The 20,088-nt window shown below is 38.0% G+C and overlaps 1 protein-coding gene and 1 non-coding gene across 2 annotated transcripts in view; both read right to left on the bottom strand.

Annotated features, from left to right (window-relative positions):
* Window positions 1–20,088, bottom strand: part of SLX4IP (SLX4 interacting protein) — a 174,401-nt gene that overhangs the window by 13,889 nt on the left and 140,424 nt on the right. The window contains exons 5-6 of the mRNA XM_039874485.1: window positions 12,142–12,219; window positions 9,334–9,422 (exon numbers count right to left, since the gene is read on the bottom strand). Coding sequence (XP_039730419.1) covers window positions 9,334–9,422; window positions 12,142–12,219 — 167 coding nt within the window. The remainder of the gene's footprint in view (window positions 1–9,333; window positions 9,423–12,141; window positions 12,220–20,088) is intronic.
* On the bottom strand, window positions 7,851–7,969 carry LOC120612099 (5S ribosomal RNA). The gene has a single exon (XR_005655354.1). It is a non-coding gene; the product is annotated as a 5S ribosomal RNA (ribosomal RNA).

Here is a 20,088-nt window from a genome sequence, read left to right on the forward strand (position 1 = left end):
TTTCACTTCTAATATTTTCTTAAATTACTTGATAATTAATAAGTTAAGGAACTGGAAAGGGTAAAACAGGTGGGATAGAGTAGTAATGGACAATTTTAAAAAGTACAGAAATATATACGTATATTGATTCAAAGGAACTGAAGCAAAAATAAGTAAATGAAAAGTAGTATCCTATGAATTCCACTGTGGCCTGAAGTTGTTTTCTCTAAAGATGTTAATGATTTATACTGAGACAACATAGACAAAGCACTTGGTATAGAAACTAGCACCAGTAAATGAGTCTTCATGAGATGCCCATGAGACAGACATGACCTTCCCCATCTCAAAGAGGAGGACACTGATGCCCTATGAGGCTAAGTCACTGGCTCACTTCCCACAGTGAGAGGCAAGTCTTTCACTTCGCTTGGTTTGTCTGGCCGAGTCCCTCTTTGGATCACTCCATTTCTCTGCCTTCTCCTGAAGGATGGGTCTCTAAGAAAAAGCAGAGACTGCAGCCTTGCTGATGATGCTGCTGCTCGGGTTATCGGACACGCTAGTGTTTTTTCTTTAATTATGTGTTAAAAGTTTTCTTTTCTTCTGAATTGATGACTACGAAACTGTCTTGTGTAGATCTAGGGAAGTACAAATAAATAGTTGCAAAGAATTTTAACCTGAAAATAAAGTTAGTGAAAAAAATCAAGGAAGTTATTTTGTAAGAAGTACACATTTCACAGGGATTTTCCAGTTTATGTTCACCTACCCTCAAGAACCTAAAAATAAATCCTGAACAACCTTAGGCCTCTTAGTTGGGTCTCTGGTGTCATACAAGAGTGACAAAATATGGATGTTTTAAAAAATTTGTAGGTTTGGGTCTAGCTCTTCTTAAAGATGGAGAAGCTCACTTGCCACTCTGAGAACTGAACGAAAGCTATTTGACTAGAAACACATAAAAATATATATAACTTTTTTTTTCAATTTCAGAGAATTCATGAATTATAGGTTAATAATACCAGGTTTAAAAGTAGAAGAAAAATATCTCTGAAAAATAGAGAAAAGCTTTATAGGAATTACCTAGGCAGAGTGCTATAGCCTATCTTTGGGGGTCTCCTTATTCAAAAACAACTTCCTCCATGAAGGCTGTGGTTGAAAAATGCCAACACCCACAGGAAGGTTGCCAGCTCTTCAGTCAGGGTGATAATCATTTCCCTAACACCTTCTATGGCTCAGCATATGGGCCTGGCCAGGATGGGAGCGGACAGAGGTGGATAAGTATGTAGTCCAGCCACAGAGGTAGTAGGGCTGGCCAGAAGAGGGCCCATTGTGGCCCTGATCCCCAGTGGGAAAGAGGCATCAGAGCCAGAGAGAAGACATCACAGATGTCCGTCTTATTTCAAAATTGTATTTAGACTTAGCCATCTGCCCAGGGATGCAGAAGAAATACCTCTTCCAATTTCCCTTGAACACAGACCCCTTCTTTCCAAAACTCCAATGTTATGATGGAAACGGCTTCTGTAGACTGGTCTAGGAATCTTATTGCATTGATGAGACTGTTTCTTTGGGAAAATAAGTACTGAATTTTAAACCATCTGTTTACTAACAAACTTTCCAACATAATCCAGTTGCATGTCGAACTCTGTTTTCACTGAGGGTGTTTTGACAACCGTGTGCGCTTTTAGGAATTTGGGCCTGAGGAGTCTGCTGTCTCTAAACTTCTAGGTACCTTAGAGAAGGTACCTTTGGTGGGTTACCCACCAAAGCCATATCTCAGTGTGAGTCTACACGCAGCTACTGGAAATGAAAGGAATTTTAGCTGCATGGTCTCTGCAGATTTTTCTTCTCCTCTGGATGCTGGTTAACAGAGCCCCTACTGAAGGTCACAAGTTTATGCTCTTATTGTGTCCCTTTTTCTATTACTGAATTGCTGGCTAAATGAGGGTTCATTACCTAACATTTCGGTACTTTAGTTTTTATAACTGCAAAATGAATCTGGGCTGGCAAGTGGAGACAAATTAAAAATGAAGGTGCTGAGCCTCTTGGGAAAATATTATATATAGATGGATATGATCAGGTATTTTTCTCATTTCTAGCAAGGAGGGTAAGATGAATAGCGATCTGCTAATTTGGCATTAATGGCATTTAAATTAACTCCTCTTCCAGGGTAATGGAAATGGTGATGATAATAATTAATATTGTATAAGCACGTTACAGTTTACAAGACATTTTAATATTCATTATCTCACTTGCTTCTTAGGAAAACTTGAGAAGGCTTATACGCCAGGAGTCACTTTTATCTCTGCTTAACAAGTCAGGGGGCTGATGCTCTGAGAAGCCAAATGACTTGTCTACGGTCCTCGAGTGAGTGAAGGGACAGGCAGTGGTCAAAGCAGGTTTTTTAATTTGAAGTCTGATCCCTTTTCTACTTGTTTTATTCTCTGCCATGGTTTTCCTAAATGAATCCATCATCTAAGTGGTCATCAAAGGGAGATTGTAAGTCTCTGCATAAGTAAAGATGCTTTATGGTGAGAAAAGCACAAAGGATTAGCGGGCCCAGACACACCTATTCTAACTTACACATCCTGTCCTATTCTAACTCAGCAAAGGGCAGGTTCCTTCACAGGGCTGGAGGGGAAGACATGAACCATATCATTTAGAAATACTGCTGGCTAATCATTTAGGAGAATTTTATTATCAAGAAAGGAGAAGAAAACCTTAGGTTACTGTAACATATAAGCAAAGGATAGTTAATCTTTAAAAAAGTGATTTTATCAGAAAAATTTTTTCTTATCGTCTCTGTCATAGTCTAGAAAAACCACTGTAGATAAATCAAACCATCCAAGAACAATTTTATCTTGCCACTAGCATTTTCATTAGGTCACCCACCTGCAAGTCCACATAAGGGCAGGTGGTAGATACTATAGTTCCCATCCATACCCAAGGAAAACAGCCCATACATATGCCTTTGAGGGTGTGGCCCTAATCTGTTGCTCACTTACTGACCATGTGTTCTGACACTGAGCACTGACCACAGCTGACTGCAAAAAGGGAAGAGTAGTTAGCACAGAGACAGAGAGGCAGCAGGCAAGATGGTGGGCATCAGTTTGCCCTGCTACAGAGGCAAAATTAGAGCCTCGTCTCTAGAGAAGTCTCCTTGTCATGTGTGCCCCGACAGTGATGCCCCATTAATACAGGCAGACTGAGCACGTTTGATCCCTTGAACCTAAAAACCGTTATTAGCACAATATTGGTCAATATATGGAATAAAAAGGACCTCACGCTGCAAACTAAATTTCATAAAAATATCAGAAGAAAATATTAGCAAATATTTATCAAATTTTGAAAAATATAACTAAGTCATTTAAGGCAGAAATCATTATGGAAAACATAAAACTGAGGACATAGATATCTACCGCACGGCAATGTCATACAAAGGAAAATTGAAAACTGTAAATGATAAACTCACTAAAAGTTACTTTCTTTACTATGCAAGACATTTTTATATAGTAAGGAGTTTGTGAAATACAAAAATGCCAATAAGAAACCCAACACAAACACAGAATTCAAAAATCAATGAGGTCCTAGTTAAGTTAAATACACACCGACCTCGGTTATCAAGAATGAAGTATGGAGGGGTACAGACTAGATTATTAACAGAGGCTATCTTTGCATTGGGAGTTGTGGGAATTTTTTACTTTCTTTGTATTTATCTGAATTCTAAACTTTTTTGTACAATGAACGCATATGATTTTGATAAGCAGTTATTAAGTAAAAAAACTAAGTTCAGAATACTGCAGGAAGTGTGATATATGGAAATGACCTCTTTCTACTCAAGGAAATTTTTCTAGGGCTACAAGAAATCTCTTTTTATGGCTTCCATGCAAATAACCACTATTATTTAGGAAATACAGCAAGATGAAAAGGATGAATTCTGTAAAAGTCTATGATACATCATGAAAAAACTGGAAAAATCATTCACTATTTAATTTTGTTGATACAAAAAGTTCTTTTCTTGAATGATCTGATTTATACTTATGCAAAAGTTCCCTTATGAAAGTTAAATAATTCTATTATTAGGGTACAGAAGTTACTGCATAGTCAAATTGTTAAGTAGTTTATTTCTTCTATTCTAAAACCTCAAAGACTAAAATGTTATAATTTCTACTTATCTTTCCTAAGATAAAATACAATTCTATCCTGAATTTTTTTTAATCACAGTTTTTAAATCTATAAGTTCTCTTTTGCGCAAAATTATTTTATGGTTTTTATTTAGTTACATTTTCATCTGCTTCCTCTGATCAGAATTCAGTGTGAGGAAGGATTTTTGAGATAATTTGATATCCTCCCCTTTGACTGAGAGGAGGGCTAAGGTCCAAAGAGGTTCAATTACACACAGCTGAGAAATACGACAGCCACGCTAAAAATAACCCATGCTAGGGTAGTTTATTGCTTCTTTAGACTCATTTTCAATTTTATACTCATAAACTGGAAGGAGAATTCTTTAACGTTAAACAGTAGTTTGACTCAAGAGAAGTGTTTAATTTAGTGCTTAAATATTTAGTCTCTTGTCAGGACGTGCCAGTAATCCCACAGACGTGATGCTAACAGCGAGGGCCTAGTGCTGCATGGCTGGGGCACGTCTGCAGAATCCTGATGGCTACTTCCACAGCTTGGTCACAACGCATGCGAGGGTGAGGCCGAGAACCCAAACATCTTAATGTATATATCCACTTACAGGCAGCACTAGTACTAAGTCTCATTTTTTTAGTTTCCAAAAGAATCACAGATTGTTACGCCTTAGGTTTAAAAGAAAGTAACTTAGAATTTTGGATTTTGTTCCTGAATGGTAATGAGGATCCAAATGAACCATGAAAGTGCAGAATGGATACATCTTTAAGAAAAAAGGAGGCTCTATTTGAATTACATTTTTAAGTCACTGGGAAGCCGTGAGTATCCTTGATCTATCTGCCAGATTGTAAGTTCCTTGAGGGAAAGAGCACTATCTTATTTTTCTTAGTTTCCTCAGTGCCTACCAGGGCTCCTGGCACAGAGCCAGCACTCAACAAATTATGCTAAAAGGTGACAGTGAGGGTAAGCGTGTTCGGAGATTGGACAAAGTGGCTGTAAGCAATTCTCTATGAGACAGTAGCTTTATGCTGACCCTAAAATGCCCTAGATACATAAAGAGTTCTGTAGTTATTTACACAATAAAGTTATTGCTTTAATTATTATTATTTACTTTAACAAAGAAATAAAAATAATTTAAAAATTTGAATTTTCCAAAGCCTCCTGGGCTTCACGGTTTCTACACAGGGATTTGGGTTTGTAAATATGAAAGAGAATATTATTGGAATGAAGTATGAAAGAGAATATTATCGGAATGAAGTATAGCTGAGTTTAATAATAGAAATTATTTTATGTTCTTTATATTTCTATGGGAAAAAAAGAAAGAAAAAAAGCTAAAGGTAAAAACTCTCAAAATGACTCCGTGGCTCCATATCTAGCAATAGGTCAAAAAACTGAGGCTACAAGGGCTTCTAGATTTCTTATGAGAAACTATAGTAAGAAAAATACAATGACTCATCTCATAATAATGCCCTTTCTTCCCAAAGTACACATCACAAATTCCCACATCCCTGGCACATGGGCATTCGGTGCAGAGCTATTGCAACATGGAGTGCCTCCCTGCACCAATGCCCCTCAGTGGATGGCAGGGTGACAGATCTCCCAGGTGGGGGTCAGGGAGTGGCATGCGTGTGCTCACGCTAATCCCCACTACCCCCGCCCCGGGGGGAGGTTACTCCCTTTGTACTGCTTGATCTGGAACAGCGGTCCTTTTGTGCAGCCACCTCTTTAAAAACTGGAGAGCTAAGTGCAGCTGGCTTCCTTGTGTACAGGCTGAAAGAATCTCCTGGCAGAGCAGTTCTGAATAGGCACTCCTCGATTTCCTGACCAATTGTCATTTAGACACCGAGGATCCCTCCCAAAAAAAGACGAAGAAAAAGGAATTTGCTACTCAAGGTTACAGCACAAGTAACATGCCCAGGTTGTTGCTCAGGTACTGGATCACTCCTTTGTCACTTTGGTGGCTAAGAAGAGAGTTAAGAAAACAGTTATAGGAAAATAACTTGGTTATTGCCAAATAAGTATCTCCAATACTGCTATTCAGGAAGCCAATTCCCCTTATCCATTCAGATGGTCCTGGAGAATAACTACCAAGAGAAAATGAGATAGATCCTGCCCTTTGGCAAACATCAATGTAAATCGATAAAAGAATTCGAAGCTCTAAGGAATAAGAAAGTTAAGGAATACTCACATGAGAGCCGGCCATCATGGCTTTGGGCATTTAAAGTATATAATGGAGTAAGAATGCCTTCTCTGGGGTAGAAGGCAATTCTGGGAGGGAAGGATTGCTTATTGATCCATAAATAGCTAAGACAGGAGGGCTTTGCAGGGGTCAAATATCAATGAGGATAAAGCTCCAAGACAATTGTGGTGTTAGAACTGACTGCTTTGCTGTTGGATTGGTGGGCCATTTGTGGGAGAGAAGGCCCTTTGCTAGACTTGGATATTTTATTATTTCTAAGGACAACAAGCTTGAGGAAGTGATAGACTGAAGGCCAGTGAGGAGGGGAGGTGCACAGGTGAACTGGCCAAGCAGAAGGAGAGCACACGGCCTGTGCCCAGGGATGGAGCCGTTTAGTGGCATCAGGCTTTAGTTGACTCTTGTGTGCATGTGGCTGGGAAAGTGTACATGTGAAGAGATAGATGGTCAGAGGTGGGGAAAAGGGGATGCTGAAGAGACAGAGACTGACCACATCTGAAGATAATCACTAAGACAGTGAAAGATCCTCATGATGTAAATGGCATTTTTCTTATACGCTAACTTGGCTAACTCTGACAGTATTATCACTGGATATCAGAACATTTTGGAGATAAGAAAACTGAACTGGCTCATGTAAAAGGTTCAGACTAGTCAACTTTCCAGAATGAAAATTCTTAACATTTAGGAAGTCCTTCAGATTACAGGATTTATATGACAGCAGCTATAGAAAACTTACATCTGTATAAATGCCAGTGTCCCTAAGGAGGATAATATTTCATTAGCATTGAGATGTGTTAATTCACCCTTAATAATTTAAGCTATTGTATCGAGCATAAAGGCATGTGGACTTTTTGGACTTTATGAAATAGATTCCATGGAAGCCATGAAAGTGATGTCAACTGGCACATCATAGAGACGCCCTAAGGATGTGACTAGAATACCCAAAACCACAGAAACGTCAGACATGAGTGTTGTTGATAAGCCTCAAGTGCAGCATAAGGACCCCATCTTGCAGGGACCATATAAGTTGAACACCTCACACAGATGATGCTCAAGTCTGACCCAAGAGCATCATGGACAGGTATGCTGAGAACTGAAGACTCTGACCTTCTGCTCATCATAGCTGCTGGCTTGGGACTGATGTGAAACCAGCCTGCCAGTCAACACAGCTCGCTTTGGAGATGCTAAGGACTTTCAACCCTTCGCTCTGTAGCATAAGAGTCTGTATTTCCCCTCTCTGTATGTTATGCGTTAACCTGCATGGGCACCTGATTAGTTTATCTGAGGTTCCACCCAATAAATCTGGCATCGTGGAAAGATACAGATGCATTCAAGAGTGTTACTTTGGTAGCCGTTTTCCTTGCTTGTGACAGATATTAAGTATTAACAGTACATATCATACACGATTGAATTTCTTCTGTAGTCCATATGAAAACAATAACACTTTCTAGTACAGTTGTTTTCTTTTTTTTTTAGGCAAGGCAACCCTTGGTTGACCTCACAGATTGCAAGGACTCTGTCAGTTTACAATCCCTTATTTTTTAATTTTTTACGCCTACAGCACCTGGTCTTCCTAGGTGGTCTCCCATCCAAGTACTAACCAGGCCCGACCCTGCTTAGCTTCCGAGATCAGACGGGATCAGGCTTGTTCAAGGTAGCATGGCCGTAGACCAGTTGTTTTCTTAAAACTACAGATCAATTTCTTTATTGCTCTGAGAATCGGTTAAGCTAGTATGTTATGTTATGTTATGTTATGTTATGTTATGTTATGTTATGTTATGTTATGTTATGTTATGTTATGTTACGATATGTTATGTTATATTATATTATGTTATGTTATGTTATATTTGTTTTATACTATGGCTGTTTGCCAACAGCATTACTAGTTTAGTATTTATTAATTTGCTAATATAACTCAATATCCTAGAAATAGTTCAAAGAATAAACTTTTAATGCTTTTCACCATATATGCTTAATTTATTGAATTTAATGTGTATACTGAATTATTGATAGACAAAGAAAGAAGAGTCACACTGGCTTTTCTGATGGGCTTAGGCACCTAGATTTAAACGTGAATTCTTAGCTCTTTACTTTTTCTGGGTCTCCATTCACCCTTATTACCTCCAAAACACTCTCCCTATGTATTTATTTAAGATGAGATAAGAAGCTGGTTTTACACCATGTGGCCAAATTTCAAATGGATTAAAAAATAAACATAAGGGGTAATCTAATATTCCTGTAAGTTATTTTAGAAGCATAATCATGTCATATTTCATGTCCAGGTTTAATGTCTGCTAGATTCCCCCCTACCCCTTTGTTAAAGTTTTGTCATATGACCAAAAATATGAAAAAAGTTTGTACAGAGGTAAGTTCAGATAGATGGGACTGTGACTGCAGCAAGGTAACACACACACTCACTTTCAGGGAGACCCTCTCCAGTACATGAAAAGTTTAAAGAAAAAGCTGCAAGTTGCAACATTAGGAGCGAGTTTTCTGTAACTATCTGAATAGAGAACTCCAATGAAACAGAAATAGGACCTGATGGAGCTTAAGACTTAGCATGAGAAAAGAGACAAAGAAAATGAACCCTATCAGCTAAGAAATAACACGCTAGGGAAAAGTACTGGTTCTCATGAAAATGTCAGTGATTCACCACGGAATAAAATTCAAAAGCCACTGACCCCAATGAAAGCATCCAGTGGAAATATGTGGATTTTGCTTCTTTTCATTTAAAGACTTCACTTTATTCCATTTAAATACTATCATAAGCGTCATCGCAGTTTTTGTAAAATGTTGCTTTCTCATTTAAAATTCATATGGAAAAGATACTGCTGATCAAACTAAATTTTCGAGGGATCTTAAAAAACACTCTACATCACTTGATCAATATTATCAAAATAGGTAGGACACTTTTGGTTCCTTAAGACATGTATTAAGTGCTCAACAGCTAAATGACAACAGAAATTTTTTTTTTCTGTTTTTTACAATAACTCAATATTTAAGCAGATTTGTTTATAGATTTTTTTCATACATACCAATTCTTCATTCTTCTTTGCCAAAAGATCACGATTGAATACGAGCTGACTTACACAGACCACAAATCTGTCAGGGAATACACGGAGTTCTATACAAAATGAAGAAAATCAAGTCACTGAAAGCATCGAAAACCAAAGAACACAGAAAGGCTTGGTCCCAGGTTTTTAAGTTACATCAATAGGCATGAATGTATGAGACAGATGTCTCCTCTCCCCTCCCCTTTGCTCCTTGCAGTGTTTGCCATCAATAGGGTGGGGCAAGCACAAAGCTCTAGGGAGAGCTGAGAAGGCTGCAAATTGGTCCACCTGAGCCCCTGGATCATTATATCACATGAAACCCCTAGGCAGGGCCTTTGCAGCACTCCCTCTGTGTCGGTTTGCTGTTTTCTGTTCAGAACTCACATTTGGGAAACAGGATTAACATTTTCTAATGAATGTACAGACTTACACAGGAAGAAGAATAATATTAGATAAAAATCTCAAAATGTGACTTGTCAATTTCTTATTAGTTTGCCTATCATATCCTTGGTCAACTGGTCTTAGAGAGGTCCCGTGAAATGGAAGGCAAACTCTCAATCTGAATCAAGCTATGAAACAGAAGTTTCATTAATTAGGAACCAATGCAAATTATTAAGGAAGTGATTAAATATGCAACAGTAAAGAAGATATAACTACACCACAGTCACAGTAATCTATTACAACTTCTTAAAGCAAAACCACTGACTTTAGGGTGGGGAAGGCTGAATGAATCACAGACCTGAACCCCTTAACTTTCGAAGAAAGGAAAACAACATGATAAATACCATCTGTATCTCTACTTCTCCCATCTGATTGTTTGTCCATCCATCCATCCACCCACCTTATCTGTGGAGTGATGTTTAGCTGATGCTAACAGTGTATTTTCTAGGTGGGTGACGAGAGTCTTCTCCCTTTTCTACACTTGGTTGTATTGCTTGAATATTTTTATAAAACACAAGTATCATATTTATAACAGAAATAAAGCCATTTTTCTAAAAGAAAACTTCCTTCTTAGATGTGACCATTTTTTAAAAGACAGATATTACGAATCACATAATTACACATATCGCAAATTTCCAACCAGGAATGACATGAGGGCACTGACTGAGGCAGTAGCGTTTCGCAATCTGATACACTCAGAACACAGTGCAAACACAGTTAACACCTTATAACACTGACTAGGTTACATTATACCAAAGGCATAATGTGTTGATGTTCCAGTAAGAGCTCTCTCCTTACCTTTCACCTGGACCACTGCCGTCTCCTTGGTGGTAACTCTTGCCTATTCCAATTTATTCTACTAAGTGCAAACATGTTAACAGTTCTAAACAGCTCTGCCTACCATGCTCAAAATCCTATCGTGGCTCCTCAGTGCCCACCACATACTACACAAATATTCAAAGCCCTCCATGACTTGGACCTAACCTATCGTTCTGGTCTTACCTCCGCAAATCTTCCTCATGTAGTAACCCCCACTTGAGGGAGCTTGAGTGTGTTTAAACTTTGACCCCCTCATGGATGTTGCAACTGGCCAGGTGACCATGAGTAGACTTTGAAAAGCCAGAAAACCGAAATTATCAAAGCAGTTAATAATTATTCATTAATTTTTAAAAAATCTTATTGAAACAAGTGGTAAGTAGTTTTCTTCCCGCTTTATAGAAAGAGAAATGAGTCACAGAATTCCTTATTTGCCATCCTTCCCCCCTAAAAAAAATATCACAACATTGAAAAACAACTTGTTGGTAGATTAGAATTAAAATTCAAAATCATCAGTTCTATCAATTATTAGTGGATCAGAACTAGAACTCAAAGTTAATCCAGTCTATCAAATAATCCCTCTGTTTTGTTCTTCCATTTCTTCCTCTGAAAAATAAGAATGCTAGAATGGCAGATTCTGAACACTATATTGTAGAAACAGAAATCAACTTCTGTACCCCTTTACTTTGCTTAGATCATAATTGAGATATGTATCATTTTAATATTTAAATAATGTAAAGGTTTAGGCGACAACCTAAAATCCCTACCACAAAGGGTAGCTAGGCTGCATTTTAACAGATATAACGCTAACTGACTTATTTTGCTAAGATTTGAATAAAGTGGAAAGCCCTCATTAAAAGAGTAATATATTCAAGTGACACTTAAAGTTAAGAAAGTGCAGATAATTGTGAAGATTCTAAGAGCAAACCTCCATACAGTTAATTTTTAAAGTCCCTGTTTCATAACTTATATACTAAAATCATCCAAGAAAGTTGAGCTACATTTTCTTTCCAACGCTCAGATCAACTTGGAGAACGATCATGAGCATCTGACTTTATTGTTGTTGGCTGGACGTGTTTGACATCATTTCCTCAGTGGACATCTTGACCTGGGGAAATGAGAGGGGAAGCTGGCCTCATCACACACCTAAGAAGGGCTCTGACGGCTATGGGCTGGGAAAGCATTTTCTCGTGCACACACTTGCTCCGTTTCCCAGGGCCTCCGTGTGCACAATGATGAAGTGATTCATAGTTTAACTTTTAACTGTCTGTCGAGTCACTCTGGAAGTGCAATGAAATTGCTGCAATACAGCAAGAAAGTACGGCATAGTCTGACCCAGCTCACTGTTCTCAGGTAGGCAAGAAACTGAACATTTAAAAAAAAATCACAAATGTTCAGAAATACTCTCACTTAGTACTTTAATATCATGAAGGCAATGAAGCAGGTAGCAATCTTCATTCCTTTATTCTCATCCCTCTCCAAGGCAAGCTAATTGTGCAAAATGCCTCACAACCCAAGAAACCAGTTTCTTACCAGGACTGTGTGAGCCCCCAAAGCAGCGAAGGCGAATCCCTCTCTTGAGGAAATAGGCTGTGATTTGAAAGCCATAACCTATAAAGTAAAAGAAGACATCATTAGGTTACAAGCTTGTTTGCCAGTGAATCCTATGAGCCTAGTCAGGGCCTGCCATCCAGTAGGCATTCAATAATTACTTCGCAAATAAAACAGTAAAAGAATCGAGAGAGGGCCTCGCTTGAGAGGAAGGGGTGAATATTACAATCTTGGCTCTTCCAGGAGGCCTGGCCATAGCACCTGGGATGGTCTCTAGTTTCTGAAGTGACTCCGTCACTTCATCTGTAAAATGGACTAAATAAGGAGGTCCAACAAAGAGGCTTGAAAACCAAGCCCTTCACGTGGGATCATTAATTCAGGTTGAGCTGGTACACAGACCTTGGCCACCTTCTGATAGGCATTACTTAGGAGCTCACGAAAAGAATTGTTTAATACCTACCTGAAGATGTGTGTATTTTGCCTGTAAATAAGTTATTTAACTCAAGTACAATAAAGCTATTACATAGAATAAGATGAAAAAAATGACATGAGCCAAGGAAGGAAGGAAGGAAGGAAGGAAGGAGGAAAGGAGGGAGAGAGAGCGAGAGAGAGTTGGTTGGAGGAAGGGAGGAAGAGAAAAAAAGAGAGAGAAAGGGAGGGCGGGAGGCAGAGAAGGAAGAAGGGCAGAAGGAAGGGAGGAGATTCTCCAATTCACCAGAGTGGCCTAAATAAAAAGACCAAGAGTACCAACTGTAGCAAGAATGTGGGCATATTGGAATTCTCTTACCCTGCTGGCAGAAACGCAAATTGGTATAGCCACTTCCAAAAGCTGCTTGAATATCTAAAGCAGAACTTAAGCATGGATATACAGTATTCGTAACAATGCTTTTCCTAATAGTCCCAATCTGAGATCCGTGTAAATATCCATCAATAGAATTTTTTTTTATTAAAAAAGAGGGTGAGATATAGTTACACAGTGAAATACTAAACTACCCCTAAAAATTAATGAGCTACAACTACAGGCATTATCAGAAATACATCTCACAAACATAACGTTAAGGAAGACTGGTTCCAAGGAGTACATTTTATCTATTAAAATGGAGACATTACCATTCATCTTACAGGAGGCAACAGAATTTCAGGTGACTCACAGAAAGTACCAACATAGTTACTTCCTTCCTTCACCCTCCCTCCTTCCTTCCCTTTCAGCCCCACTCCAGGTATAAACTACTTTGTTGATGACTTTCCTGAAAGATTAAGTAAAAATGATCCTGTTAACACAGTCAAACACTTGGTGGAAGAACCAGAAATGAAAGGCCAGCCAAAGAGGGGTGAGGGTCCCCAAATTCTAAAACACCCTTAGAGAGAGTATTTTATCCATGAAATTGGAGGGGCCAAGAGTTGCGAGAGGTGGTCTTCAAGACCATCAGACTCCAAAGTTCGTGACTATGATTGTCCTGAAATAACTCATATTTAAATAAAGAACACAAAGAAGTTTCCACTTTCACGTTCAGTATCCTTCTGACACTCCTGTCACAAGATACAGAACATCAGTGACCACAGACTTGATGTTCTGTCTACACAAACTATGGCTCTGACAGCACAATTGCTTTAGTCACAGAGATTGCAAAATAACACTGACATCTATGATATGATAATCTCCAGATTTACTGAGATGAATTTTTTCCTAGCACACTTGAAACAGATTGCATTTTGGTCATGTGGCTTTCTTCTGCTTAACATGTCAAAATACGCACAATGTTGGCATTATTCTGAGTGCTTTTAAACAAATATTTCATTCCTTAGGTCACTGAGAGAGTGGAAGTGTCTTCCACATCTGTTTATTTGTCCTACTGCTGGGGGGAGGGGGACTTTAAGCAAGGGGTCCTTAATAATTTGGGCTTCACAAACACACATAGAAAATTTTTAAAGCGATTTTCAAAATAATGATCTATAATGTGAGTCTTCCAAAGGACTGAACAACAACAAAAAAATGCAATATCTACGTCATTCTGCCTCTGCTGGAAGAACGTACTTAACACTTACAGTTCTCGTTGATTAAGATTCATATGACACATTCAAAATTTCAAAAATATTTTCCCTGTACAAAATCTCCAGCAATAAATATTGTTATTAGGAAGGTGCTAAATCTAAAGTTGACTGTGAAAGCTACAGCTCTGAGTTCAGGAAGCCTGGTATCTGGAGATACCACTCGAATGATAACTAAATCCTACGTGGTCAGCTAAACAATAAAGACTCAATATGACACCTTCTCCTACAGAAAAATAAAGCGGTATAAGGCAAATTCTAACTAGGTGATTTATTACTGGAATGACTAGGAGAACGGAGTTTATTAAAATCTTTTTCCCTGTACTCTCCACCCCCAGCATGGGATTATGTTAAAGGGAATCATTACTAAACTCGTGTCTTGTTATGGTTTCAATGGAAAACCCTGCCTTGGTGGCACCTACAAGAGAAATGGCAAGTTTGACATATAAAAAAAGATTTGCACCTGCTTAGTCCAAATTCCACTGGCCATAGAAAATTTGTTTAAAGAGAAACTTAAAGAGAGATTAAACACAAAAGGTACTTGTGTTAGTTCTTATGGCAAACTAATTTTGATATAAAAACAAAGAAAAATCACTGGTGATGAAATATACTGAACTGAAATGCTTAGTGAGATATATTTCACTTATCCATAGATAATAGGCAGTGATAAAGACTACATTCTTAGCTTTGCTCTTTAATGAAAGCAACTTCACAGGGTTCAGCAGGTCACTGAGATTTTGTACTTATCCAGGGCTAAAGCAAAGCACCACTATTCTCTAAAGCTAAATAGCAACTTGGCAAAGAATTCAGGAGGCCCTTTGCTTTCCCTTCTAGGGGAATCAGATCCCAGCTTCCTACACTGGTGTTCTAAATGCACTGATCTAAGTCAGTAGGAGAGTAGGGGGCTGGTGGTGGTTGGGGGCTGGGAAACAGAATAGAAATCATAAAGTGATGATAACCTTCTCATTTAAAAACTAGTTGACAGTGGTATTGGGAGATTTCAAGGCACTTGTAAATCACATTTAAGTACGTCTGTTTTCTTGCTAGTTATTGTGGTCCTAAATCTGAAAAGACTGTCTAGACACAGGAAGAGACTGGAGTTAGGGAGAGGACAGCTTTGTAGTAGAAGCATTTTTCCACCAGGAATCTTCGGGTATGTGTATTTCTAGAAATAATTTATATTTTTGCATTGCTGATGTCAGGAGATATCCATTACTAGCAAGAGTCCATCTTCTTCCATGGCCTCAAAGCAGCTCCAAAAGTCTACAGGCTCTATGCCTTCTGCATTCTGTAACTTGTAAAGAGCTGCTTCTCTCTACCGTTCTACAGACAACCTCCCAACACACAATAAAGCCCAAAATGATGACCTGTTACCATGTTAATTTTCTTCTGGCTCACTTGATTGTTCACCAAAGAACATTAACCTCCAATAATATTTCTCTGAGTAATATTTATGAGAGAAAAAAAGGGTGGTTCATGTTATAAGGACAAACCAGAGTTCTGTCACTATTTTATTTCATATCCTGTATAAAATAAACTGCTCCAAAATGGCTTTATTAGAAACTCAGAGACTTCATGAATAGAAAGAGAAAAACAACAACAGCAAAAAAAATCAAATGAGCTGAACAAATTCCATCCTGGCTTAGCAAGGCAGTAGATTAGTTTTAAGTCATACCATACTCCAATGAGTAATACTTTTTAAGGGAGTGGTCATTTACTTGGGTTGTTTTACTTCACAGTCCCAAGACAGTGAAAGCAAAATATCCAATATGCAGAAGATTTTGCTATAAAACTATTCAGCTTCATTTGTTTGCCAAGGTGACTTGAGCTTCCCCAAGACTACCAAGGGGAGTCTGTGTGGTATGGTGCACCACAGTGGAAAGCCCTCTCCCATGGCTATTATGAGGCCATTCTTGGGGAGCCTGGGAAAATGCCTCCCAGTGGCCTGCTGAGCCATCCGGATGTCCTGGCATAAGCACCACTTCCCAGTGGACTCCGCCCACCACCGCAGGGTTCTCCTCCAGCAAAGCCTTCTCCCAAAACACAAGGCAGGCTCAGGAAGACCTGCTATGTCCTATAGTACTTCTCACCCTGAGATGACTTCTTCATTAGTATCACCATTCACTATCATGAAAAATTTAAAACATCCAGAAAAGTAGAAAAATAGTGCCATGAATAACTCCAAAACCCACCATGTAAGCATAATAATGGTTAATATTTTGTCATATTTCATATACCTATTTGATAAACTATTTCAAGAAAATTAGACATCATGATACTTTACTCTTAAATATGAAAGCACAGATTCCCCCTAATAAGGATATTCTCCTACATCACCAAAATACTATGATCACAACTGAGCATGACATTATTGTTCAAATAACTAGTGCATATTCAAATTTCTCACTGTCTCCAAAATGTATATTGCTGATTTCCCTACTGAACTAAGACTGAACCAAGATCCTGCAATGCATGTGGTTATATCTCTTACACCTCCTGTAATGTAAAATAATCCCCTACCTCTTTCTTTTTAAATAACTCTGACTTTTCAAGAGATCAGGCTGGTTTTCTTGATAACTGACCCCCCTTTGGGATTTGAATATACATGTTCTAAATCTCAATTGCCTAAATACAAATTTTTAACCCACATCCTCTTTTCAAATGCCAGCCATTTATTAATTTTGATGACTTCTTTAACTGCTGCTTCCCCCTGTAGGTTCAAACTGAATCTATAATTACAATTCAAAGTCTGGAACCAAATGACTTCAAGATTTATTATATATAAATAAATTCAAGATTTATTTAAATATAATTTCAAAGAAATCAAATCTTAAATTTACAGATGCTAAAATTTTTAGCAAAGGCAAGCTAACCTATGCAGGTTGATAGGGGTCTCATACTTGTTTTAAGAAAGGGTACCTGGTGACAATCAGATGACTATGTGCTGACCTAGAAGCAGCGCCATACTGCGTGCTAGTTCAGACTTGTAGCTGATTCCAGTCTGAGGTCATGAGTCAGTTCTCATTCTCCACCTGAAGACTTGGGTGAGATTCAACAAAAGGGTAGGACGGAAGGGGCTGACATCTACTGAATACTGACAGTGTCTTGTATGCTACACTAGACCGGGAACATGTAAAGTATTTAAAAGATGGATAATACGTGTGTTTTAAAGGTATTTTGTTCCAGAAAAACAAAGTTATAAGCCATTACTTTTAGAAAGCACCCATTTGGAAAGTTGTACCTGTCCTTCTCAGGAGGTCAAGGGTAAAGAAATGACAAGTTCGAGTCCATCGCTTAGAACATAAACAGAGACTAAGCGTGAGACAGGGCTTTTGGAAAAGCCTTGATGGGGTCCTTTGACACATTATAGGCCTAAGTGTGACCTTCCCCATTGCTGGTGTTGGGTGGCATTGGAGAAGAGGGTTGTTCTGTGGGAACCAAAAAACAAGAGTCCTGTCATAAGTTTAAGAATACACACACAGGATCCCAGTCTAAGACCACAACTGGGAAACAATTTGGGTGGCTAAGTGGAATATTTGGTCCTGGGCAAAAATTTCACTTATTACTGAAAACATTCAGAGACTCCAAAAAGGTTCCCTTGAGATACCATTTCATGTCCTTAAATAAGGACAGTACTGGACTCTGAGTCACAATAAAGCTATGTCTATTTGATGCCAAAACAAATGGGGCAAACTGGTTAGCTCCGTGATAAAAACAAAACAAAACAAAATAAAACTGTAAACAAAATAATAACTTGAGGCCAAATTTACTTAGAAGAAAACATATTTTTAAAAAATAATTTTTTATTTTTCAATTACAGTTGACATACCATATTATAATAGTTTCGGGTGTACAACATAGTGATTAGACATTTGTATAACTTACGAAGTAATTACTCCAATAAATCTAGTACCTATCTGACATCATACATAGTTATTATAATATTATTGACTATACTCCCTATGCTATACTTTACATCCTTATGACTATTTTGTAACTGCCGATTTGTACCTCTTAATCACTTCCCGCATTTACCTATACTCCCAACCCCTTTCCCAACTGGCAACCATGAAAATGTTGTCCGTATCTATAAGTCTGTTTCAATTGTTTGTTCGCTCATTCCATAAAAAAAAAAAATACCTGTCTCCTAATTGACTTTGTAGGTAATTTGACATTAATTTTATTATCTATAGGATCCATCAGATTGTTAACACAGAATAAGAAAGCTTCTCAGGGAAGACAAAAATTAGAATAAAACAAATTCAGAAATTGCCACTTCAGATTTCTTTCCCATATTGTTTTCCCATTTTTTTTTGTTTGTAAAAATATGCCCTTAACATTAAATATGAAAGCCATGTTTAGATCATAGGCAAGCACAGATGAAATAATATTCAAAACAATGGTTCCCATAATCATAACTCTGCCAGACCATGCATAATGATAGGAATGATATAATACTGTGTACTTATAAAAAAGTCTCTACGAAACCCTTTACTCACCTTTAAATAACTATGCATAAAAGAAACAGATTTTTAATACATCTTCTAGATGAGGTAGCTGGGTTTTTTTTTTTTTTGAACTGCTAGCTGTTTAAGCAGATCCCTCCGCAACAGCTTTCAAACTTCCTGTTCCTAAGACAAGGAATGCCAGATGAAGCAAATCTCCCATGGCCTCCCTATCTTGCCCGGCAAGGGCGGGGGAAGTGGGGTGTGCTGGGCGGGGGAGGGGCATTCATTCCAACTCTGAGATTCTCCAACCATGTACGATGAAAAAGTGTTCATGAACCACTGGACTATTCTAACAGGATCGTTGAATCAGAGGACAAGAAAGATCTTTGAGAAATCATCTGGTCCACTTCCCACTGGTGAGCTGGAGCCATATTTATTTAAATCATATTTTTAAAACAATACTGAAATGCCAAATAAGAAGATGCCATACCTACCCATGTGCAACTCAGTTTTTCCTTTACCATCTGAATTAAGGATGCAAACATAATGCTTAAGTGGCAAGATAGGAAACAGGAAAGGGCTGGTTCCTGACTGGAAAACTGGAGAAAGTGCACACCTGAGTTTAAAGGGGATGGTGGCTACTGAACTCCAGCTATCAGCTGCCACTGAAAACTAGGGCATAGGGTACCAGATTTTAGTAGGTCTTTCCAGACAAGTTAAGACATCTAGATTTTTATGTGAAATCTTCCAAATTTTAAATTAGCAATATATTCAAATTTTAAAAATATGCCATGCAGTCCAAATAAAATATTTCTGAGGGACCTTTCAGCTTCTCACTGCCAGTTTGCAATCTGTAATCTAAATTCCTCACACTTTAGTTGAAGTTCATTTTCTTGTATTCTGTCTTAGGAAGAGCTAAAGGAACACTGACTGGCTACTACCAAATACTCGAAGATAGGTAGTCAGTTTCAATCTGGTCATTTAAGCCCAGGTCCTTAACTTCACTACACAGGACATGTTTATCTATATTTAAATCATCTTTCTGATATTTCTAAGACTTGACATTAAAGATATACAGTTAAGGGTTTGACTTAATGCAGGGGGAATAGAAAGATTATACTATTTTAGAAAAAAATTGTATGAATGTGTGAGATTTATATATATATTTTTAAAAATCACGAAACATATTAATAAAAATAGGACTTAAAAAGGGTTAGTAACATACCATGTTCTTGGTTAGAAGGGCAAACTGTTATAAAGATGTGAATTATTCCCATATTTATTTATTTAACAAACATGTACTGAGTGCTTATTATGTGCCAGACAATTCCAATCAAAATCACATGAAAATGTTTTTTGGGAGGGGAGGAAGCAGTTTGGAAATTTCCAAAAATAATTCTAAAATTAATCTATAAGAACAAATAAGCAAGAA

Source organism: Pteropus medius, unplaced genomic scaffold (assembly GCF_902729225.1).
Source record: "Pteropus medius unplaced genomic scaffold, Ma_sr-lr_union100, whole genome shotgun sequence".
In the NCBI taxonomy this organism is placed as follows: Eukaryota; Metazoa; Chordata; class Mammalia; order Chiroptera; family Pteropodidae; genus Pteropus; species Pteropus medius.